Genomic DNA, 25,462 nt, shown 5'->3' on the forward strand with positions numbered 1-25,462 from the left:
AGTTTATTTTTCCTTTTCATTTTTGATTGTTTGGTTTTTCCTCGTTCTTTTGAAAACTCAAATAATTGTTTCATGGTGATGGTTACTCTGTCCTGTGTAGCTTCAGCATCAAATAAAATATTCCCAGCAAACTAAACTGTGTCCGTTTGTGATGAGGCTTTATTCCTCTCGTCATTGGTCAAATAAGTGATACATTCTTGACTTATATCCTTTCCAGAACAAATTATTTTATATTCACATAAATCCAGACTTTTGCAGACTGCTTGTCATCACTGGTTTCTAAAACCTCAAAAACATTGATGGTTCGCTGGTATTAAAAGATAATATAAAACACAATTCAAGTCAAATAATCCAAAACAGAACAGTACTGATGCTAAGTTTAGTGTTAAAATATATATACTGTATATATAAAAATTGTCTGAAATCTGAATCTACGGTCCAGTAACAGCTGATTAAGTCCATCCAGTTATCCAGGTGAATGAAATGCATTCAGTGCATTGTACTGAATCCCTGAGAACGAGACTGCGGTCTTGGTCTGATTCTGAATAAGCATCTATTCTGCACAAACACGTCTGAATCCAGTTCAGGTCGCATTTGTAGAAAGAGTAACAAAACTTTGTGTATCTCCTCAAGCAAAAATCTTCATGTTAAGCAAGAAGGGAAAACATCATGTAGGGTCTGATTTTCAACAAGGCATTGATTCATGAGTAAGACTTCAGTGAGGGCGCAGTTCAAGAGCAGGTCAGTCAGGATTGGTCTGATGGTAATATGACGCGCTGCTCATCTATTCGTTTGGCCTGTGAGCGAAGGATGAGGCTGAAGAAGTCGTCGTCTGGGACCGTAGGGCCTCTGGTGGGGGGAGGAGGAGCAGCACACCTCTGATCATCCAGTCTGGATCCCTGTGCAAGTCAAAAACAGACACTGAACATGCTTTCAGATGACTGAAATGTAATATTTAAAGAGGATCTATTATGCTTTTTTACATTTTCAGCTTTCTTTAGTGTGTAATGTTGCTGTTTGAGCATGAAAAAGGCACAATGTCACTTCAGCGGGAGTAATTCTCTATATCAGTGTCCTGAAACGCCTCCATTGTAATCTTGAGTTTACTTCCAGGAACGAACACGTCAAAATATTCCTCATTTAAATAATTCCAAAGTAAAGGGGCGGGGCCTGGTTGAGTTAGTTAATAGTATGTTATGGTAAGGGGCGGGACATTTCCCAAACACGCTCGAAGCGCTTGACCAATCAGAACACAGTGATCCAGCCGACCAATCAGAGCACAGTGCAAGGTTCCAGAAGGAGGGGCTTCATAGAGACTAAACAGAGTGTTACTGACAGACTGGGGCTGTATCCTAAGATAGGGCACTATTTGAAGGGACGGCCATTTGTAGTGGTGTCCGAAACCATAGTGCACTCATTCAATCCAACAGTGCACGGTTTCGCAATAACGTGTACAACCAATGTAAACTTAACGGTTGCAGAATACCCATAATGCACTCTGACCCAAACCACTGGTCCAATATGGCTACAGCGTAATATCATACAGGTATAAATTCCTTTTTAAATGATTATTAAATGGTTTAATTAAGGATTATACATAGTTTCCAAGACAGTGTTCAAGATCAATCTTTTTATTACTACTGGAGCTGCCAGTTAGCCAAGTTTTTAATAATTATTAAACAGCACAAACTATGCAAAAGCTACAGAACTTCCGGGCGCACTCAGTGTCTGAATTCACTCACTCGTTCTCATTCACTCCCTCAAGTGAACTATATTAGTGGAGTAATGTAGGGAATAATGAATGAGGGGCGGAACAGCCAGGAACTAAACAGAGCGTTACTGACAGACTGGAAGAGAGGAGCTGCAACAATGGAGAATGTGGGTTTTTTTAACATTCAAGCATGAAAATCTATTCTAGTAGAGCCCAAAAACACAAACAAGACTTGTAAAAGGACATAATACGGCCTCTTTAATTTACATTTACATTTATGCATTTGGCAGACGCTTTTATCCAAAGCGACTTACATTGCATTTCAAGGTACACATTTTTACATTCTTATCAGTTCTTGCTTTCCCTGGGAATCGAACCCATGACCTTGGCGTTGCTTACTGTTTGAGCTACAGGAAAGCAGCCTAATAATAAACAACATTTACCTGGCTCTTAATCAGCATGTCGAAGAAGTCTTCATCTGGTTCTTTGCTATCGGCCGTGGCCATGAGTTTGCTGAGAACGTCCTGGCTGTGGCGCTGTTCCAGCCGGAGACCCGGGAGATTGCTGACACTGACCCGCTGCTCGTCCAGTCGACGGCTCTGTGAGCTGGCCAGCAGATCTAGGAAATGGCCAGGCTGTCCAGAGGCCTCCGCTTCGGACACGGAAATAGCTGAAGATTATAAACAGTTCAGTGTAGTTCAGTTAAATACTGCTGTATAAATACTTTTCTTACAGTACACTACAAAAGTTCGGGAGAAGTACGATTTTTTTAAAATAAATTAATTATTTTATTCAGCAAGGACACATTAAATTGATCAAAAAGTGACATTTAAAGCATTTATAATGTTACAACAAATTTCTGTTTCAAATAAATGCTGTTCTTTTGAACTTTATATTCATCATCAATGCATCACAGGTTCCACAACAAGATTCCTTGAGCATCAAATCATCATATTTGAATGATTTCTGAAGGATCATGTGACGCTGAAGACTGGAGTAATGATGCTGAAAATTCAGCTTTGATCACAGGAATAAATTACATTTTAAAGTATATTCAAATAGAAACCAGTTATTTTAATTAGTTTTTGATCAATTAAATGCAGCCTTGGTGAGCAGAAGAAACTTCTTTCCACAAACTTTCGAATGGTATAGTGTATATATTTTTATGACTACTTAAAAATAGATTTTACACTTTATAATTATGATATCTTGATATATTTCTAAAGGTTAACACCATGTCCTAACCGGGAATGATGAGCAAAAGTGACAAGCAATATCTTCATTAAACATCAAGTATCTTCCGATTGGCTGCAATTTTCTCATGTGACACAGTACTGATCAATGTGGACAAATAAATCACTTGTCACTGTATACACTGCTAGAATTGTTACACACTAAAGGAGCGTTCACACTGAAATTCTACTGTTAGTTGCTATTAGGTGCATAAAGTTTTACATAAACTTTTGTGCTCACATTGTTTCTGTACATCATGCCATTCCAAATCACTCCCACTTAAAATGAATTACTTTCTTTAGGCTTTGCTGCATTAAATTGCTTTCAGTGTGAATGCACCATAAGTGATTTTACTGCACATTCATATAGTTGAAGTATAGTTAGCACAGGTCAGTACAGCGAGGGAGGAAGGGTGGACTCACGTTTCCTCAAGGCTACGGATGGGGTTTCGTGGGGAAAGGAAGGGGCGGGAACACGGCTAATGCCGTCCTCTAATGAGCACCTTTGATCATCCATACGGCTGCCCTGGAAGCGGGTCAGAAGGTCAAAAAAGCCGTCGTCACCCAGAGTGTCTGGAGCGCACTGTGGAAAAGCCCAGTTACAATAAAAACAATAAATATTTGAGAATTTATTTGTAGAATTTATCATTTCAAACGGCAACTTAAAGGGATTACTCCACTTTTTTTGGAAATAGGCTCATTTTACAACTCCCCCGGAGTTAAACAGTTGAGTTTTACCGTTTTCGAATCCATTCAGCCGATCTCCGGGTCTGGCGGTACCACTTTTAGCATAGCTTAGCATAGATCATTGAATCGGACAGGACCATTAGCATCGCTCTCAAAAAAATGACCAAAGAGTTTCGATATTTTTCCTATTTAAAACTTGACTCTTCTGTAGTTACATCGTGTACTAAGACCGACGGAAAATGTAAAGTTGCGATTTTCTAGGCTGATATGGCTAGGAACTATACTCTCATTCCTGCGTAATAATCAAGGAACTTTGATACCTAGCCATATCAGCCATATTTATTATAAATTATTATTTTTTTTTTATTCATGTGTTCTCGTAATCAAAATATCTGCCCTTCCCTCTTTCAGCAACATCTCTTCTCTTCTCTGATGATGAGGGCGGGGCGACCTGTCATTTATATGAGATCCACCAATAGCAAAACACAACCATCTTATCAATTCCCCATGGACAAAATCAAGTCCCGCCCATACAGTTTTTTCTTGTTCGAGAAACCGTTTCACTCAGATATATACGTCACAATAGGGAAGGAAAGACTATCGCAACTTCCCTTTCATTCTGACTTTAAAGGAACTCGCCGAATTTTTGGGACTTTACTGCTCCCAATAAGTGACAAAATAATGCCAACATTTTCCTATTTACATGTTGTGATTTGTATAGTCACAGTGTGTACAAATAACAAGGTCACATGAGACACAGACATCTTCTAACCGTACACATACTGGGAACTATATTCTCAGAAGGCGAAGCACTGCTACTTGGGCGGAGTGATTTGCTTGCAGCACCTGAGAAGCCCCGTGGTGAGGAGCAGAGAGCTCGCTCAGAGTTGGAGTAAATCACTCCGCAGAAGTAGCAGTGCTTCGCCTTCTGAGAATATAGTTCCCAGTATGAATAAGGTTAGAAGATGGCTGTGTCTCATGTGACCTTGTTATTTGTACACGCTTTGACTATACAAATCACAACATGTAAATAGGAAAATGTTGGCGTTGTTTTGTCACTTATTGGGAGCAGTATGCTAGCTGGAGCCATTTACCTCCAGTCTTTGTGCTAAGCTAGGCTAGCGGTGGCTGCGTCAGACAGAGTTACGGCACGCACGGAGATGAGAAGGGTATGTATGGACTTATCTAACTCTGGGGGATACGGTGAATAAGCTAAAGTCCCAAAAAGTCGGCGTGTTCCTTTAAAGGAGTGTTTTAAGCACCTGTGTGTCCAGAGGGGCTGAAGTTGGGCTGCTGCTGCTGTGGTTCTCAGCCGGTGGACTGGAGTTTGAACCATTCAACCTGTGCTTTTTGCTCCTGAAGCGATTGATGGAGAAAAGTTTAGAAGATGTCTTGGCTATGGATGTTTTGGTTGGTGATTTGGTTTGCTGAGGGGTTGTAGTCTCCTCACAGGCCTGCCCCTGGGTAGATGAAGCATAAAGATTTTATTATGCAAATTACTTGATATGCAAAACATGAACACCTTGAAATGTAAGAAACAAAATGTATATGCGATGCATTGCAAGTCCTAGTCTCTTGTAAGGGTTCACTTACAAGGCAAATTCACTCAAAGAATGGATCAAATTAGTGAATCAAAAGCACTTTGGTCATTCAGTTGATTTAATGCAAGACAAAACCCATCTGACAATATGGATTTTCCCAAATTATAATTTAAATGGGGAAAAAATTGCATGCATGGCCTAATGTCACATCAGCAAAAATGGAGTAATTTCAGAGGAACAGCAAGTTATTTATTAAATTCTGATTAACGATTTCAGTGGAATAACAAACACTGATGAATCGTTCACAATAAAATCAGAATTTCTCAATAAGAAAAGAAATGTTGAATTAAAAGTGTTTTTACTTCATAAAAGTGCATGTTGTACAACCTAGAATTGATGGTGATTTAAATTAAATAATTGTATAACAGTAATTAGAATCACCAACAAAAAAAAACCTTAAGTAATACGAATTATTATATAATGAGCAATTAATGAGCAATTATTTAGATTTTTGGCTTGATTTCTTCTTGAATCTAAATATACTTAAGGTATTTCTTAAATAAAAAAAATGTTTTGTTAATCTCACTAAATGTCTAGTCGTCGATTATTTCGTATGTGATCATTTGAATGTGTTTAATGTCTCACCATATTTTTGTCAGAGGTCAGTTTCATGAGCTCCATGTTCTCCATGCTGTGTCTCCGGCTTCCTTTGGATCTTCCATCTACACATGCAGAAAGAAGGATATGATAGTAAATCTCATTCTGTAGATCAGCTGTGCTACGAGTACACACACCCTGACGTCAGCTTCACAATTTACTAATATTGTTGCTACCAAGCATATTAGAGTTGGACAAAGTAATTTTAAATGCTTCAAATGTTTTAATGGTTAATATAAATGATTTTACCCAAAACATTATTTGCATTCAACAAAAAATTAAAGGAGGATATTTAAGCGATTTTTTACAAGTACATATTTAACCAAAATGTACAACTTTTAACCAGTAGATGGCACTATCACCAAACTCCTAACACCAAAAAAAAAAAAGTGTGTGTTTGCATGTTTAGGGAATGAAATTAAAACATTTTAACACTTTTAATGCAATTCTTTGAATCAGATTTTTTTGTTATTTGATAATATTCAATATTCAAAGACGGATGATTTTTTTCAATATTTTTTTTTTCTCAGAACAAACAAATATTTTTTTTTAATTGCTTTGTGGTTCGTACATTTTAGTGCTTTACTTTCATGAGCTTATCCAAGTATGTATATATATATATATATTTTTTTTTTTCAAGTATGTATCATAAAAATGGATTTAAAAAACAACTTTGTGTATTTTATAGGAGGCTTGGTTTTAATGTTTGGGGAAAGTTACCAGGCGGACTGCTGTCACCGGACGGACTCTCGATGAAGGCAGAGCTGTTAGTGTTTGTATTGTTTTGCTTCAGACCCAAAACTAACTGCAGATCGGATACGTTCATCCTAGCCGTCAGCTCCCCACTGCGGTCTCCAATCTGAGGAGCGCACACATACAGGAAGGAAAAAACATTACTGGAAGTGCTAGTCCAGTTCAGTTCAATCATCAACAAGCACAGTGGAGCAGAATCTCACGAAGTCACATTACACCCCAAATCAAAAGAAAGAAAGAAGACATTTTATTTTGCTTTGCACTCACATTGTTTTTCTGACAATTAACTTTTCTGAATTTTCACCAATTCTAATTACCATAAATGGTGGGGTGGGGTGGGGTGCTATATTGTAATTGTCATAAAAATAATGTCATGATCAGAGTTATTTTCATTTACTAAAACCATAAAAATAAACATTTTCATTACTTGAAATAAAATAAACATTAACTGAAATAATACTCACAACGCAACCAAATACAGAAACGCTCTGCAAAGAGCATGGAAACGTTTCAAGGGGACCCCAACAAGTGACGAACCTGGTTGGGACATGCTTATTATTAAATGTCTACTCGTCAGTGGTGTTGTCGATGACCTGAAAGGTGAGTTTTTTTGTTTATTTTAACATCCTGATCGTAGGAGCATTGTGAGTATTTGCAGCAGACTTCTGTATTTGGTTGTGTAAGTATTTGAAGCACATGATGCTTTCTTAATTTGCTAGTGTTTTTTCTATTTGCAAGCGTGTTCTTCATTTGCAGCACGTTGAGCTCTCTCGGCCACCATGTAGTATACAGTAATCAACATTTGAAGTGGATCAAATAAGTTCATCAAACTTGTCCTAAGACAAGAACGGGTATTGTTCAAAATTCATGTATAACTTTGATGAAAGGTTTTGATCCACTTCATATGGTAAGCTTTTTATTTTTGTTTTCATTGAGATTCACCCATGGCTTTTCCGGTGCAGGCAGAAAGTCTGTTAGTGTTTTCTCACTGAGCCAAGCACACACACACACACACACACACACACACACACACCTCTTTTGAGATCTCCAGATGTTTGTCAGCAAAGCTCATGGCCTGCTCGTGGTTTCCCAGGGCGGTGTGTGCGTTCCCTAAACTCCAGCACGCCCTCCCTTCTCCAATCCTACACACAGTGACAGGAGGATCAGACCTCATAAACAGCAGCACAGACTCCTCCTGGTGTCACCAACAGCCTACCTGTCCTTGAGGTCCTGAGCTATGATGAGATGTTTGAGGTGATAGTCTATGGCTCTCTCGTAGTCCTGCAGAAGCGTGTAGGTGTTTCCCAGACTGTAACAGGCCTGAGCTTCCACAGCCCTGTCCTTCAGCTGCCGCGCCAACTGCAGTGTCCGCCTGCGGGATAGACATCATCACCATTACTGATTTGACTTCACAAGAACAAAGCTGAATAACGACACTATTGTCTCCTGTAGAGCTGAATCAAATGAATTTCATATACTAGCAAACTGACTTGTAATGCTCAGCTGCAACTTCAAACTGCCCAAGGAATATGTACGCATTTCCAAGGTTGCAATATGCTCTCCGCTCTGCGGCTCTGTCTCCAAACTCCTTCGCAATGAGGAGACGCTGTAAAAAGAAGACAGCATTATTCATATTTACATCATGAAACATGTACATCACAAGTATTTTCTGCACTACAGATGTACAGTAGTTCTTTATTATTATTGTATATGTAGTGATATTTATTTTAATTATCATTACAAATACTTTCAGTATTTATATAATACTTTTTTGTACACTAATCCATCATTTATTCTAGCTTGTGCATTTCATTACACATTCAGTTAGTGCATTTTAATCGAAACCACAAGTACATTTAGATTTAAAACTACCAGAAACTCTCAGTGTGAAATACCTGCTCGTGGGCAAGAACAGCATCCTGGAAGTTTCCGAGCAAATAGTGCGAGTTGCCAAGGTTGCCGAAAGTCCTGCCCTGTGCCGCTCTGTCTCCCAACTCCTTCACGATGGCCAGATTCGCTCTTCAAACCGAGACAAACAGTAGAAGATACAGTAGGGGAGATAAAACAATAGAAAGTTTAGCATGCTTTTGGAAAACATTACTGCCCTTGAGGCCAAACAAATCTCTTTCAGAAAGGAAATATTTTGTCTTTTAGCACGTGTGTGTGTCGTCTACACTCTAGTTTTTGCCAATTCAAAAGAATGAAAACAACAAACGTTGGCTCGCTCACTCATAGTACTCGGTTGCTTTCTTTAGAGCGATGCGTGCCTCCTCGGGAAATTCTCCAGGGTCCATACCGCTCCAACATATGTTCTTCCCCTTGGCGTGGTACACATTCCCATAATTATACAGCGCTCGAGCCTGCCCCACCTAACAAAACCACGTCCAGATAACACACACAACCAGCACTGATTACACACCTAAAACAGATCGACAGCTTGCACTTAAACTGTGTTTATGGTCTGCTAAAATAGATCAAGCCGTGTCTTTGGATAACAGGACAAATGTGACTTCAAAAAACATCTGAGGCAAACTTGGCCATTCAAGTGGAATTTAAAGGAATAAAAATATTCTGTCATCATTTACTCACACTTAGACATGATGGGAGATATGGGCAAAGCAATCTTAAAAAAGTTTGGTTGATAACAATATATAATCAAGACACTTTGAAAGTGTAACTTAGGAAAGTTAATAAAAAAAAATGAATGAAAGACAATTTCAAAAGTAACCCTATTACTGTTTATTCGTCTATTTATTTGAACAGACAGTTTTATGTTTATTGTAGCAATTAAATTAATAAAATTGTATTTATCTTTGAATGATCAGTTTTATTTTATCAATAAATAAATACTCTTTTATGTATTTATTTACTTGCTTACATCAAGAAATAAATATTATCACTCAATAATCACATTTATATTTTAGCTTCTCACCATCATTTGTGTCCCAAAAAGTTAGGTTTGTTTTTTTAGCTGAACGTTTTCTTTGGTTCTGCAAGCGTATGACGACCAGGAGCTTCAAGCTCCAAAAAAGGACAAGAAGTGCCTTAAAAACAATCAATCCTATTCAATATGTGATATTCCCAGTCTGATGATGCCGTACGATAGCTTCCACCGAGGCTGTGACATCTTATTCACACATACACATCGCACGTAAGTACATTGTGCCTTGACATGCCAGGTTTGACATCAGTGCAGAACGGCATTGATTCGTGTATATTCTTATATATCTTATTTTATGTGTTTCGACAAAAGACTGAAACCTCATAGGTTTTGAAGGATAGAAAGAGTGTATAAATGATGACGGGAACTTCATTTTGGCTTAACCTATTGCATTAAAAAGCCTTTAGTTTTATTTACAGGGTTTGTAGATACTGTAAAATGAAACTCCAGGACTTTTCAAGCACTACTTTTTTTGGTTTTCAAGGACTACAATCACTTATCAAACAATATCTTTAATAGTTAATAAATAAAAATAAACCAATAAAACAAAATGGTACAAATAATGTGCATCACATACAATAACTGTGGTAACTTGAACCATTGAAACGATACTATGACAAATGACCTTATTCAAACTGATTTTCTCCTCATGAATATATGATTGACCTGAAGAATGAAAGCTGTATCATATACTTAGATATGTATGAGCAATATTATACTCATAACCATGCGAAATGGCTCTATCGAACTGGCTGCAGCGTTAATTTAGCGAGAAAAGATCATTCAAGCACTTTTCAAGTACCTTTTCATAAATATGGCTGTTTTCAAGGGTTTTCCAGGACTTAAATTTCAAAAAGTCAAGTTCAAGTACTTCAAGCACCTTGTACGAACCCTGCATTTAACACCTCACCATATCATGGAGCATCCTGGAAATATCCAGGTGTCTTTGGCAACAAACTGCTGCTTCGTCATAGCGTCCCAAAACTTTCAACGTGTTTCCAAGGTTCCCACTGGCTTTAGCTTCTCCCAGCTGATCTCCAATAGTTCTAGAGGAGCCATAATGACAAAACTTGTTATTTTAGATAAGGATATAATCCTACCGGCTTTAAAACAGTGACATAACATTCCAGATTCAGACCTGGTGAGCGTCAAGTCATGCCGATGGTATTCCAGCGCCTTGTTGTAGTCGTGCAGGTGGAAGTATGCGTTGCCCAGCTGACTGTAGATGGCGCTCAAAATCTGCAGGTCTTCTGTGCCCACCTGGATGGCCGACTCAAAAAAGGAGACGCCCGCACGGTAATCTCCCACTTTACACAGACGCTCACCTTCCAGAGCCAGTTCCAGACACGAGGCCTCCATCCTGCAGGGGGCAGCAGAGAGGTGAGCAAGAGCATGAGTAGGAAGAAATGGGTTTACGAGGTTCAGTGATTTCTGAATGTATGTGATTTATGGGATTATGACGCGACTGATGCTGGTGGGTCACATGATAATGACAACATGGCGGATGTAGTACGTCCAGATTAGGGCTGGGTAAAAAAATATCGATTTCAACTTATCGAAATCCGTATCAAGTCACATGGAATCGCTCAATCAGTGTTTCGACCGTGGAAAGACGTCAGTAAAACAGCTTGTAAACAATGTAACGTCACATTTACCTCAGAAAAACCACATCCAGTGACCATAAACTCGTTAGTCAGTTAGAAAAATTAACTCTAGAGAGGGAGCATTTTGCTAAATATATGCACCATATTACATATACATTATAATTTTTAATGTTCTTCAATATTTAATGCATGTTTGAATAAATCTGGCAAGTTTTTATGACAGCCACCATTTAAATGTTTATATTTCATATAACTTTATTATTATAAAAATTTATAAAACTGTAATTTAAGTGTTTGTATACAAATCAGTTCATTTTTACCTTCAATTATAGTAGGCTAATGAAGCCTATAGGCTACAAAAGACTCCCATAGTTTACAGCATTAGTTAAGAGATTTGTTTTCCTTGAAAATTTGCCAAAATAATCTAAATTGAATCGAATCGGAATGGAAACGAATTGCAAGCTTGTGAATCGAAATCGAATCGAATTGTGAAATTTGTGTCAATACCCTGCCCTAGTCCAGATTACATTCACACTACACACATTTATACTATATAGAACGCACTTCTTAGCACTCACAAAGTACAAACTCATTCAAAATAAGCACCTACTCACGACACGAGAGTATGCCATTTTGGACGCAGCCGTAGAGAGCATTATTTATGAGATCAGAGACCAAAAAATGTCTTTTGGTAAGAAATAAATAAATAGGTAAATAAATAAATAAATATATATATATATATATATTAGTGCGGTCAAATAATTATTAATTAGTAATTAATACATTTATAGACACACACACTTTTTTTTATTGATTTGACAACACTAATAAATACCTGTATATAAAAATGTAAAAAAAAAAAAAAAAAAACATAGATACATATTTTAATGGTATAGAACTAAATGTCTATTGATGCGCATAAAGATAGAAGCAAAGTAAAGGGAGTAAAATATTTCAGTTTGATATGCATTTTGCAACTAAAGGTTTTTAAACCTAATGATCAGTCCAGTATTTTTGTTTAAGCATAATTAACCGCAGAGGCCTTATATTTGAGGAACAATAGACTAGACTCCATTACAGCTTTGTGCAAACCTTTTGAGATATTTTCTAAATGTAGATAAAAAAAACTATTGCGAAATGACAGCGTTTCCATTAACCGATGTTATGCAACTAAAACGTAATTCTTTTAGTGTAAATACATTTCCCATTCTTTTATGCACACTAAGGGTTTATCATATGTGGCAATCAAAAGCATTCCCCAGATATTGTAGAAAAATCTAGAAAGAATTACTACAATATCAACATCATTAGGTCTGCGTGACTGCGTCTACACAAGTTCTTGAGAACGTCTTGTCAGCTGACATACGAATATGAATGACTCCCATATTAAGAGTTAAAATGGTGTCAAAGAATGACTAATAACCTCAGCTTCCAAGAATCAAGCAGAACACTGATCTGAATGCCTGTAAACCATCTAAAGTATCACAGAATGTATGAAAAATATAAACACACATGTTGTATTTGCATACAATGACTTCTGTTTGTTCTTTCAGAGTGTGCGTCCATGAGTATGTTATGTTTTTGTCTGACAAACATACACTTTTAGTCCTCACCAAAAAGCGCTGAGTGAAGAAACGAAATCAGTCAGTCACAACATATCTGATGTTTAAAATACAGCAATATTTGAAGAATTAACAAAAGTAAGAAATTATCTAGATGCTACACAACATGTAAACACTGTCAATACAAAAAAAAAAAAAAAAAAAAACCTTCATTACCACGTCAAACCAACGGAAAACTATTTAACTTTAAATACACAAGATACCATTAACAAGTCTCTTATTCTCACCAAGGCTGCATTTATTTGATCAAACTTGCAGTAAAAACTGTATTATCGTGAAATATTATTTCAATTTAAAATAACTGTTTTTTGTTTTTTTTAATATATTGTAAAATGTAATTTATTCCTGTGATCAAAGCTGAATTTTCAGCATCATTACTCCAGTCTTCAGTGTCACATGATCCTTCAGAAATCATTCTAATACGCTGATTTGCTGCTCAAGAAACATTTCTGATTATTATCAATGTTGCTTCATATTTTTGTGGAAACCAAAATACTTTTTTTTCAGGATTCTAATAGAAAGTTCAAAAGAGCAGTGTTTATTTGAAATGCAAATCTTTTGTAGCATTATCAAATATCTTTACTTTCACTTTTGATCAATTTAATGTCTCCTTGCTGAATAAAGACAGTAAGCACCTTGTAACCACCAAGAACACCATAGCAACAACCTAACAACCCCTTAGCAACCACACAGCAATGACCTGGCAACCACACATGACAAGTGTGTACAGAAAAACTCACCCCACCTTTTATCCTTTCTCTTTTTATAAAATTCAGTGCACCGTCCAAACATCTCCATCTTTTTGATGATTTTTCCTCCTCCAATGTGATAGACACGTTTAATCCTCCATGGGGCGAAGCATGAGCCCCACAGCTTTGACCCTCTCAGACACATCACAAAACTGATTTACCTCTTCCAAAAGACACCAAATTCCAGGATAACACCCTCTGTGAGACCTTTCCCAACCCTCTACCCCTGGTAAGAAGCCTGAGCATAACCAGACGAGGCTTTAGCATCTAAAATGGTTTGTTGTTGGCATGCAGTGACGGGTTACGCTGGGTCTCGCACACATGAAGGGTCAGCGGTAAGCCTTCAGATAACAGATGCAACTGTACGACATGCCCAAGTCATCTACGGACACCCGAAGGGAAGCGTCAATTCCAATTATCAGTGAGACGACACATGGGGATTATCACGCATAAAGGGCGAAACAGAGTAACTCTAATGTGCTTAGCTCCTAAACCAGTTATTCCAGTTGGGTGGGTCGGGGGGGAACTATGCAGATTCTGATTTTTAATTTTTATTTATTTTTGTTACACTCATAAAAAAATAAAGGTTCTTTATTGGCATCTACAGTTCCAGGAAGAACCTTTAACATCCATTTAAAAAAAATGACCAGGTGTTCACACTTGCAGTTCAGTTCTCTTGAGCCCCTTTCACACAGAGATTCCGGAAAATACACGGATAAAGTAACCCGGGATTTTACCCGGGTTCGTTTGATTTTGGTTCATTCACACTGCCAGTGATTTTCCGGAATCAGAGAGTGCGTTCACACACAAGCCGTAAAAATCCCGTAAAGACACGTGACATTGACGTGACATGTAATGTCTCAGCAGTGTCTTAAAGCAGTGGTTCCCAACCCTGCTCCTGGAGTACCCCCAACACTGCACGTTTTCTTTGTCTCCCTAATCAAACACACCTGATTCAACTCATCAGCTCATTAACCCATGTGCTAATGAGCTGATGAGTTGAATCAGGTGTGTTTGATTATGGAGACAAAGAAAACGTGCAGTGTTGGGGGTACTCCAGGAGCAGGGTTGGGAACCACTGTCTTAAAGGAACACACCGACTTTTTGGGACTTTAGCTTATTCACCGTATCCCCCAGAGTTAGATAAGTCCATGCATACCCTTTTCATCTCCGTGCGTGCCGTAACTCTGTCTGACGCAGCCACCGCTAGCCTAGCTTAGCACAAAGACTGGAGGTAAACAGCTCCAGCTAGCATACTGCTTAGAGCCCTGCACGGGGCAAAAAAATCCAGCCCTAACCGAGACCTGGCCCGTGGTGTTCAAGCCCTAATCCGGCCCCAGCCCGAAAACGTCTGCAATTTTTCAGCCCGAACCCGACCCGAGACCAACATCCATATGACTTTAAGCTCTCTCTGACACGCGCTGTCTCTGCTAGACGCACACACATATACACACGCAACTAGGTAAAATTTTATTATAGGCCTCAAACATAACTACCACCACCGACAATTATGCCCACAAATATTAATAGACTGTCCATTACAGAAAAGCATAAGCATGCAGTAGAGAATATTATATAGCCAAATGTGATCCAGCAGTAAATAAAGATTTACATGCTGTAATTTGTATAGTCACAGCGTGTACAAATAACAAGGTCACATGAGACACAGACATCTTCTAACCGTACACATACTGAGAACTATATTCTCAGAAGGCGAAGCACTGCTACTTGGGCGGAGTGATTTGCTCGCAGCACCTGAGAAGCCCCGTGGTGAGGAGCAGAGAGTTCGCTCAGAGTTGGAGTAAATCACTCCGCAGAAGTAGCAGTGCTTCGCCTTCTGAGAATATAGTTCCCAGTATGTATATGGTTAGAAGATGGTTGTGTCTCATGTGACCTTGTTATTCGTACACGCTGTGACAAACACAACATGTAAATAGGAAAATGTTGGTGCTATTTTGTCACTTATTGGGAGCAGTATGCTAGCTGGAGCCGTTTACCTCCAGTCTTTGTGCTAAGCTAGGCTAGCGGTGGCTGCGTCAGACAGAGTTACGGCACGCACAGAGATGAAAAGGGTATGTATGGACTTATCTAACTTTTGGGGATACGGTGAATAAACTAAAGTCCCAAAAAGTCGGCGTGTTCCTTTAAGTTTGCTTATGAGCTGCGATTTCTCTCTCGAGAAACCACGCCTGTGCATTTTTTTCTCTGATTCGATCATAAACCGTACGCGCAGCGATCATAAACCGTACACGCATTACGTACCATTTCACAGCTGGCGAACGATCCCGGCTTCAGCATCATCACGACACGGCATTGATGACGGCTTTGGTTCACACAGCACGCATTCTGGGACTGAACACGGCAATGTTACTAGGTCCCCAACCCGGCATCGATCGTTCACACAGAAGGCATTCTGGCAATTTCCCGGCAATTTCCCGGGATCATCGCGCTGTGTGAAAGGGACTTTGGTTTTTGGTCCGGACCAAAAAAGAAAATGATACATTTATTCCTGATTTGCTTAGCATTCACACTATCATTTTTAACACCAAACCTAAAGACAGGAAACAAACAAAAAAAGTTTTTTATGGCATATATATTTTGCGACGGAATTCGTTGAACATCCAAAACAATGCTGCGAGGAGACGTGGTTCTGATGCCTGTAGCCAACAACATCGCGACTATGATGAGGAAAAACAGGTGTGCTTGAGCATTCTGTCCTTTTTAGAGTTGCATCTTGTGACATGTCTGTTTTTGGTTTGTTTCAATTGTCTTTGGTCTGTGTTGCATTCATATTTCAGTCGAACTGCACTAGAGTTCGTTTGGAAGTGGACCGAGACGCATCTTGTTTGGTGCGCACCAGGGTTCAGATGGCAGCGTTCACACTTATTCGAATGAACCGCACTAACAGAGCAATCGCTCCAGAGTTCATTTTAATTGACCCAAACCTGACAAGTGTGAACAAACCCTGAGAAAAAAGGTACGGCAAAGTTCCTTGATTATTACGCAGGAATGAGAGTATAGTTCCTAGCCATATCGGCCTAGAAAATCGCAACTTTTCATTTTCCGTCGGTCTTAGTAAACAATGTAACTACAGAAGAGTTAAGTTCTCATTTTTTTGAGAGAGATGCTAACGGTCTAATCAGATTTAATGATCTATGCTAAGCTATGCTAAAAGTGCTACCGCCAGACCCGATCTGGCTGAATGGATTTGAAAAACTGTAAAACTCAACTGTTTAACTCTAGGGGAGTTGGAAAATGAGCCTATTTCCAAAAGAAGTGGAATGTTCCTTTAAGAACTGTTCAATGGAAGGTTCTTTATGGAATCAAAATTGGTTATTCTACATTCCTAAACAATAAGGTTCATTCTTTGTGGTTCTTTAAGGAATAAAAATGAGTCCTTCCATGTTATTGCTAAAAAAAAACAAAAAAACCTTTGGAACCTTTTTTTTTTTTTACTTCGTTAAAGCTTAATTCTTATGGTTAGAGGTTTGTTCTAATCCTTAATCTTGAGTATGAGCAATTGTAATAGCTATGCTTGACGTTCTGCAACATTTGTGCAACAGAGAGTGTTCAGTGTTCAAAATTTAGAAAATAAAACCAGCCAAAAATACATGAACTTAAAGTAAATTGACCGTGGGACCAGATAAATAACTAGTCTTTGGCATCTAGTCACATATTTGGCTCAAACCAGTAAGCAAAAAGCATCTTTTGCACTGGAAAGTGCACAATTCTCTTTAGAATATGTATAGCCACTCTTGCCATTATTAATAAGAGTTAGCAAGAGGAAGCATGACGGCTTTAGAACTGTGTCAAGGAACAAAGCAACCCAAGAAAACCTCCCTGAATCAATTAATCTTCTGCTGAAGTAGAGCGAGATGTCGTGAAGAACGAATCGAGTCCAGCCAGAGGAACAGTCAGGTAACCAAGGCCATGCAGGGAAAATCCATTAGACCAAATTAAATCCCACGCTTTGCCCAGAGTGTCCTCAGCGGAAGGCTTGTGGCCTTCACATGCTCTAATTTCTTTATCCTCAGCGAGGTGGGACGCAGGCCGAGCGACTGACGCGATTTCTCCACTGACCGATGCAAATGACTAATTCGCACCATATATCAACTCATACTTCTCATGAAGTAATGAATTTCACTGATTCTTACTGAAACACCAGGCATATGTTGCTCATTATTTCTGTTCATTTCTAAAACTCAGACATTAAGTGGGAGTAAGTTCAGTCAAATTTAAATTCAGTCATTAATTCTTCACCCTCATATCGTTCCGTGAGCTCTTTGAAACTCAAAAGGAGAAAGTTTAGCACAATGTCTCTTTTCATTTGTTTCATTCAGTTGTTACAAAAAAAAAAGAAAAAAAAGATTATGACTGAACGCAACATGGCAGTTCAAATGTGCAGAATGGAGAAAAATATCTGAAAGCTTATTAGGGAAATATAATGGTGGGAAATATAGGCTACTCATTGAATAGCAACATTTTCACCACAAAATATTAGAAAAGTCACCATATGGCTTTAGAAGATGGATTGGAATAGCCTACATGAATACAATGGACTACTGTCATGCTGGAGCTCTTTCTGGAGCTCGACAACACCTGATATGCTTTCATTCTATGGAAAGGAGTAGCAGGAACATCCTTTTAAACATCTCCTTTTTTTTGTTTTACAAAAGAAAGAAAATCGTATAGGTTTGGAATGATGTGAAAGGTACGCCAAAACTTGTGACGAAATGACAACATTTACATGATTGGGGGAAACATCCCAACCCAAACAGGGTTTCCAAGTTTGCGTAACAAAACCAGCCCAATCCCATAGAATTTCATCATATTGGGGGAAGTGGTTGAGAAGAGATGAAAAGATTACATTGGTTACAAATGCCCCTCCACCCCACCCCCACAACATGTATACATGTGATAGAAAATGAGAACAAAGAACTTGTGATTGTGGGTTGCCCGGTAAAATGAGTCTGCTGGGGTGTCAAAATTGCATTTTGTGGGGAGGGGTTAAAAAAAAAAAAAAAAAAAAAACCTACGGCAACAGTGTAAAAAGTAGCCCAATTCCACAGGAAAATTGCAGGCTTGGCAACACTGATCCCAACTTCAGGACCTTGTTGGAGCCATGACATTGTGGTTAGCACATGTACTCCAAAAGATGCTGAGCCGAATTCGATCCCATTCCCATTCTCACCAATTATTTCCTGTAAATGTTTCACCCCTGTGTGGAAAAAACACTCCCTGAAATAAAGCATAGGCCCTTGACTCGTACGACAGCAACCGAGACAAAACAGTGCCAACAAGTGATGACCCTCCATTTTAATTATTAAACACGGCTATTAAAAATGCACACACAAGAGATCTCTCGACCAACCTGAGCCCATTTTTACTCGCCTCCACCCGCAGCACTGTATTACATTTCAAACCCCATTTATCCGATGGAAAAAACAAGTGCACGTCAATGGAAAGATAGACAGGTCTTTTGGTATTTACAGCAAGATATGTTGCGTAAAACACTCCATAATCGGCAAAAACATGATGAGTTAATAGAGAATGAAAATGTGCTGTAGTTTTGTGTATCATAGGGCAAGACAAGTCTTTTCTCCTACCTGGAACGGACATGAAACGCTTGATCCTCATCTTTTGTGATCCCATCCATTTAGATTCATAGTAAAAGTCCAAGTTTAAAACAAAACTACAACAGCAAACATGAAGATGGAGCGAAGATGTCCATGTTTTCACCGTGTCTGAACCATGGACCATCTGACAGGCGAGCGACACACTAAAGAAAGAGTCTAAGAAATAGGATCCTCTCTCTCCCACACACACACATACACACACTGAGGTGTAAGCAGCTAATGATTTCACTAAGAAAACAGTCATTGACTGATTAATGACAACACGCTTCCACCCTACAAACTCAATAACATCTCATGTGGAAGGCTGAACATGAGGAAGTGACTTCCTCGTGAGCAACCATCCGATCATCAAAAGATACTTTTTCCAGGATGAAAAGTTGATGTTGTTGTATTACAGTAGCTATGCGTCCATTCAAAGTTGCGAATTTAACTTTTGCGCAAAATTTGAATATCTCAAAGTATTTGCAAATAAAGCAACAAAATCACCACTTCCTGGGAAATTGGCACAAAATATCTGTAGTAAAAATGGAAGTTGCTGTAATCACAAGCCACTGTGGCTCTCTTTCCGTGCATTATAGCTTGACTTACACCTCACAGATGAAACGCATTCCTGTTACAGTATCTTGTGTTTGGGAATGCAATCGTGTGTCAATAAAAACAAATCATTTTAATGACTGACTTTGGCATTTCAGAATGATCAAAGCAACTGGTTAGTCCAGTTATCCAATCATATCTTCTGTTGAGGCAAAGTGTTTTTGTTTTTGTTGTTTTTTGCGCATCAAAGGATTTATTCGGCAAATGAGTTTCCATCGTAGTTTATGCGCATGTGTTCTTATCGGATAAAAAAAATCATCCACCTCAATTGAGCACATACATTTTTTTTATTAGATTGTGAGCATCTTGACGTTTCCGTCCAGCATTTTTTATGCAATATCCCAAATTTTTTCAAAATATGTTCTTTTGTGTTCAGCAGAAGAAAGAAATTCATACAGGTTTTGAACAACTTGAAAGTGAGTAAATGATGACACAATTTTCATTTTTGGGTGAACTATCCCTTTAAGAATCCCTTCACCATCAATAATCTTGAATGATTTCATTTGAAGGGATGGTGACACATTACATATCGCTTACTCACCCTCACACTGATCCAAACCCACCCATGTGACAAGATTTCTTCCAAGAAACACAAAAGAAGATGTTTTGAAAAAAAGATTACAGTGGCCAGAACCGGTCAAGCTACAAAACTGACAATAAAGCACCATAAAAAAAGTCTTTGCGTGCATGAACAAAAGCCCAAGAATCAATGGCATTTGGCTTTTTTTTTTTTTTTTTTAAACCTGCATGGCCTGATGCTTCTTTATGCAATGTTTGAATATAAACATTTATGAAAATGAGATTTGAGAGCTATTGTGAAAGGGAAAATATACAACTTAAATTAAAGTTATCATATGACTTCAGAGGACTTGAGCTTGATGTGCATGACCTTTAACGTCATTTTGGAGATTGTCATCTTTAAAATATCTCCTTTTGCATTCCACAGAAGCTGTCACGGTTTAAAACTAAAACTAAAACTATTAAAAACACAAATCAAATCAAATAAAAATATTAGACGAAAAACAAACTTAAATTAGAAATGCTCCCTTGCCAACTAACTTTAAATAAGTTTGCTGAAATACAAAAATTACTGACATAAAAATAAATTAAACCTAATATATATATAAAATAAATAAAACCAATAATACAAATGATACTGCACATAAGAAAGTCTTGGGTTTGGAAAACAAGAGGGTGAGACAACATTTTCATTTTTGAATTGAACAAAAATCGTGCAGGCAGTGGGAAAATGCGTCAGAAATCATATTTGTTTGTACTTGATTAGAAAACTGAAAGCATTGTTCATTTTCAGAACTGGCTCAACTGACAATCTGGATACTCAGGAAAGGGCTGTGACCTTCATCTAGAGCAAAAAAAAAAAAAGTGTATTTGATTACGGCCAAACATAGTGGTTTTGTGGCTCCTTTCCTAAAGGCATGAGCCAGTTGGTCCAGCAAAACCTCAGGCCATGTCCGACTGCAAGTTTACTCAAGCGTGCGATTAAGACACACTGTATGCATTTTCCTTTTTGTTTGACATTTCATCCTTGCCAGTGTGTTTTCACGCCAGGAATACTCAACCACTCACACACTGGTCTGCACCATCATTTCAGTTCAAGTTTTATTTATGCCAACAGTTCCAAAAACACTGAGCCACTCATTCAACTGCCCTATAATGGTGACAGCAGCTTTGTGAGCAGCTTTTGTAATAGGCCAGATTAGTCAGTCTTTTCAACAGAATAAAACACAAGGTACAGCCTGTAAACAGCTGTGATTCATTAAAAGATTCATAAACCGCAGCGCAGCCTGTGCAGACACATGAGCTGCTGTGTCCGTTCTGTCATCCGGAGCCTGTCCAGGTGTTTCTCATTTAATCCCACGGTAGGGAACTTTGGGGAACTGCTTGAGTCTCACGGTCATATTTCAGCCCGAAATTAAAAGAAAATATAATATTTTGCATAAAGAAAATGACACCTATTATTGTGCATTAACATTTTTTTATCTACATATTTTAATGAGAATTAGCAACCGGCATATTTGTCATTTTAATGGAAACCTCGTGTTTTACTTTTGCATTTCTTACTTGTAATTCTTGTTACTGTTAATGATGAGTCTAACTAATGACAATCACAAGAATTAACCTCATTGCGTTACACAAGAACGAACCTCATTGGTTCTTGTCGAAGCTCAAACGTGCTGCGTAACACAAGAACGAACCTCATTGGTTCTTGCCGAAGCTCAAACGTGCTGCGTAACACGAGAACGAACCTCATTGGTTCTTGCCGAAGCTCAAACGTGCTGCGTAACACGAGAACGAACCTCATTGGTTCTTGCCGAAGCTCAAACGTGCTGCGTAACACGAGAATGAACCTCATTGGTTCTTGCCGAAGCTCAAACGTGCTGCGTAATACGAGAATGAATCTCATTGGTTCTTGCCGAAGCTCAAATGTGCTGCGTAACACGAGAATGAACCTCATTGGTTCTTGCCGAAGCTCAAACGTGCTGCATAACACGAGAATGAACCTCATTGGTTCTTGCCGAAGCTCAAACGTGCTGCGTAACACGAGAATGAATCTCATTGGTTCTTGCCGAAGCTCAAACGTGATGCGTAACACGAGAATGAACCTCATTGGTTCTTGCCGAAGCTCAAACGTGCTGCGTAACACGAGAATGAACCTCATTGGTTCTTGCCGAAGCTCAAACGTGCTGCGTATCACGAGAATGAACCTCATTGGTTCTTGCAGAAGCTCAAACGTGCTGCGTAACACAAGAATGAACCTCATTGGTTCTCGTACGTTAAGCGAACATGCTTGAGCTTCCGTTTATCACAACTGATGTGCAAGTTGATGAATGTTTATATGTTAATAAAAGCCTGAATTCAATCTGTTCATCATATAAAGCGATCCTGTCTGCCAATTTGGACAAAACCACTCAATTCATATGGATTAGTTTTATGTTCTCTTTTTATTTTTTAAGCGACAAAGTGGTAGTTGCGTAGCTGTCAATGGAGGGACAGAAAGCTCTCAGATTCATCAAAAAGATCTTCATTTGTGTTCCGAAGATGAACGAAAGTCTTACGGGTTTGGAACGAAATGATGTTAAGTATGAAAGAATTTTAATTTTTGCGTGAACTAATAAACCTTTAATACACTTTTTTACATAAATATTTTTATATTAATTATTTAATACAATTCTATAGACCGATATTAATATAAACACAGTACAATTTAAATAATATATCACTATTTTTCAGGGATTATAATAATGGCAATGATATTTTTATGAGAATTTAGGAAAATGTGCTTAATAATGTTACAAAGCAGCCCTTTTGTTTTCAAGCTAATTTTCATTTTATTTTCATTTTTCACCCATTTTTATTTCAATATAACGTATTAGTGGAGGAATGAACACGTTGTTTTGATAGAACCGGTCCTGGTCATCATTTACTCATATGCTGTCATGGTCAGAAACATATTGACGTGCCTTGAGATAAACTGTAAAGATCATTTTGACTAGTGGTTCGGTTTTTTTGTACAAAACCGTCATAGAAGCAGCAATAAATAGATTCAAGACGTTGCTCAAGAGAGACAAGTCAAGGAAGTACTTACTATGCAACACATTACAAAGAAAAAGCTCAGTGGAGAAGCTGTTAAAGCACAACTAAACTAACGTTAAATCCGAAAGAGAAAAGAAATCAAACTCCTACCTCTGACACTTTGAGATCTGTACTTTAAAGAGTGTAATCGCGCTACATGTCCCGTGGTGGAAAAGTTTCTCCCTTTTTCAAGAAGCATCGAAAAAGTTTATTTCTCTTACTCCGCCATGTTTTCTCAAGATACTTTCCTTTCCTAATTTTTTTTTTTTTCGGAAAAAAAGGAAAGCGTCTTTTGCTTTGGCACGCCAATCATTACACAGGAGTTTGTAAACGCCACGCCTCGCCATCAAAATGCTTCAGTGCTGAAGTAACCCTCCTCGCGAATGAATCGTTCTTTTAAACAGACTCTTTTGAATGATTCAGGCGAATCGATTCGCCAATCGATTCACAAATCGCAAATAGTAAATCTCTGAAGACTGATATTGTGAACTTATTACTAATAATTGGCATTTTATTTAATATTATTAACAAGCAAACGCTGAGCCGATTCTTTTGAATGTTTTGGTCGAACCCATTCTAAAAGCGTTTGTACGGACTTTGTTTAGACTAAAACTTTAAGGAATGTTGTTAAACACAGTGTGGACCTAGTTCACCCAAAAATTAAAATTCTGTCATCATTTACCCACCCTCAAGTTGTTCCAAACCTGTATGAATGTCTTTGTTAAACTGAACACAAAAGAAGTTATTTTGAAGAATGTGAGGTAACCAAACAGTTGATGTCCAATGGGGGGAAAATACAAACATTCTTTAAAATATCTTCTTTTGTGTTCAGCATTGTCCCTTTAAATTCGCGGTGAATCGGTTCACTGAACTGACCATCTGAAAGAATGAATTCACTAATATGAATTGGACTTCCTGTAGTGCTGGAAGGAGCAGAAAGCCATGTACGGATTTATTTCTGTCGGCTCCTCAATTTGGTTATAACTTTTTGTATGTATAAAAAAAGGAAGACTTCCTTATATATAAAAACACTCCTAAGGACTATAAAAAATTAACTAAACTTCAAACTTCTTAAAAAAATAACCAGGGTGAGTAAATAGTAGTGTGATGTACTGACCAGCAGAGGTCACTGTTTATTACTGACGGACAAATCCAGCTGTCATTTAATGATCTCTGAAGGACATGAAGTCATTTATGTATGTTTCATGTTTTAATACAAAGTAAGTATATGTCAGACATTAAAGCAAAAGATCAATAGCACTTGAGCTCAAAAATAGCTACATGTACTCATTATGCCAGCTTGCTTACACATATATACACAAGCACATGTATAAGGACATCAGCTTAACTGCACTATTAAAGCAACAAAAATAAAGAAATAAAATCCATTACACAGGTAAAGCATCATAAAATTTGGTAATATTTCTATCTCTGTAATGCACTCTGATGATTTGATGCATTATACACTTAAGGCCACTCAAAAACGTGGAAACAAAATACTGCATTACAGCTGGACATACATACATTATAGATACATACTATTTATAGACATACATAATATTTATGCAAAATACGTTTACATATTATTATTATTTTAATAGCTGTTTATAGGCAACAAAGTATAAATGCACATTTGGTGAGAAGAGAAGAGACCAGACAAGACCAAGAAGTGAAAAGAAGAAACGAGCAGAGGTGAGAGGAGACAAGCAGTGAAGAGAGACAAGAGAAAAGACAAAACGAGAAGTAAAGAGACAAGCAGAGAGGAGACCAGAAGAAACAAGCAAAGACAAGATAATACAGACGAGACGAGAACAGAAGTAAAGAGACGACCTGAGAAGAGACAGAAGAGATGAAAAGAAATGAGCAGAAAAGAGATGAGACAAGACAAGAGAAAAGAAGAAATGAGCAGAGATGAGTAGAAACAAGCAGAGAAGAGACAAGAAGAGAGAAGACGAGAACAGAAGACAAGCAGAGACGAGAAGAGAGGAGACAAGAAGAGAAAAGACGAGAAGAAAGGAGACAAGCAGAGACTAGAAGAGACAAGAAGAGAAAAGACGAGAAGAAAGGAGACAAGCAGAGACTAGAAGAGATGAGAAGAGAGGAGACAAGAAGAGAAAAGACGAGAAGAAAGGAGACAAGCA

At 38.1% G+C, this 25,462-nt stretch overlaps 1 protein-coding gene across 2 annotated transcripts; it reads right to left on the minus strand.

The window, feature by feature from the left end:
- Positions 1 to 141: 141 nt before the first annotated feature.
- Positions 142 to 23,685, minus strand: gpsm2l (G protein signaling modulator 2, like). Of its 2 annotated transcripts, none has more exons than XM_084428821.1 (14): positions 23,433 to 23,685; positions 10,661 to 10,882; positions 10,433 to 10,568; positions 8,811 to 8,950; positions 8,477 to 8,600; positions 8,072 to 8,187; positions 7,798 to 7,953; positions 7,615 to 7,723; positions 6,549 to 6,687; positions 5,817 to 5,893; positions 4,893 to 5,090; positions 3,367 to 3,526; positions 2,155 to 2,381; positions 142 to 899 (listed from the first exon to the last, which is right to left on the minus strand). In XM_084428821.1, the coding sequence occupies exons 2-14, from the start codon at positions 10,879 to 10,881 to the stop codon at positions 747 to 749; spliced, it is 1,956 nt and encodes a 651-aa protein (XP_084284947.1). In that variant the 5' UTR covers position 10,882; positions 23,433 to 23,685; the 3' UTR covers positions 142 to 746. The 2 variants fall into 2 exon arrangements, with proteins under 2 accessions (XP_084284947.1, XP_084284948.1); XM_084428822.1 differs by having other exon boundaries at positions 2,155 to 2,363; positions 23,433 to 23,659.
- Positions 23,686 to 25,462: the final 1,777 nt, after the last annotated feature.

The sequence above is a fragment of the Rutilus rutilus genome (assembly GCF_951802725.1).
Source record: "Rutilus rutilus genome assembly, chromosome: 13".
NCBI classification, from domain to species: domain Eukaryota; kingdom Metazoa; phylum Chordata; class Actinopteri; order Cypriniformes; family Leuciscidae; genus Rutilus; species Rutilus rutilus.

What these genes read in the sequence shown, in the direction of transcription:
- gpsm2l (XM_084428821.1), bottom strand. Translation starts at nt 10,881, where the DNA reads ATGGAGGCCTCGTGTCTGGAACTGGCTCTGGAAGGTGAGCGTCTGTGT. An exon ending in CATGACTTGACGCTCACCAG is followed by an intron (nt 10,569 to 10,660) that starts GTCTGAATCTGG and finishes TGGCTCCTCTAG; the next exon opens with AACTATTGGAGATCAGCTGG. An exon ending in CGGTGACAGCAGTCCGCCTG is followed by an intron (nt 5,894 to 6,548) that starts GTAACTTTCCCC and finishes CTGCATGTGTAG; the next exon opens with ATGGAAGATCCAAAGGAAGC.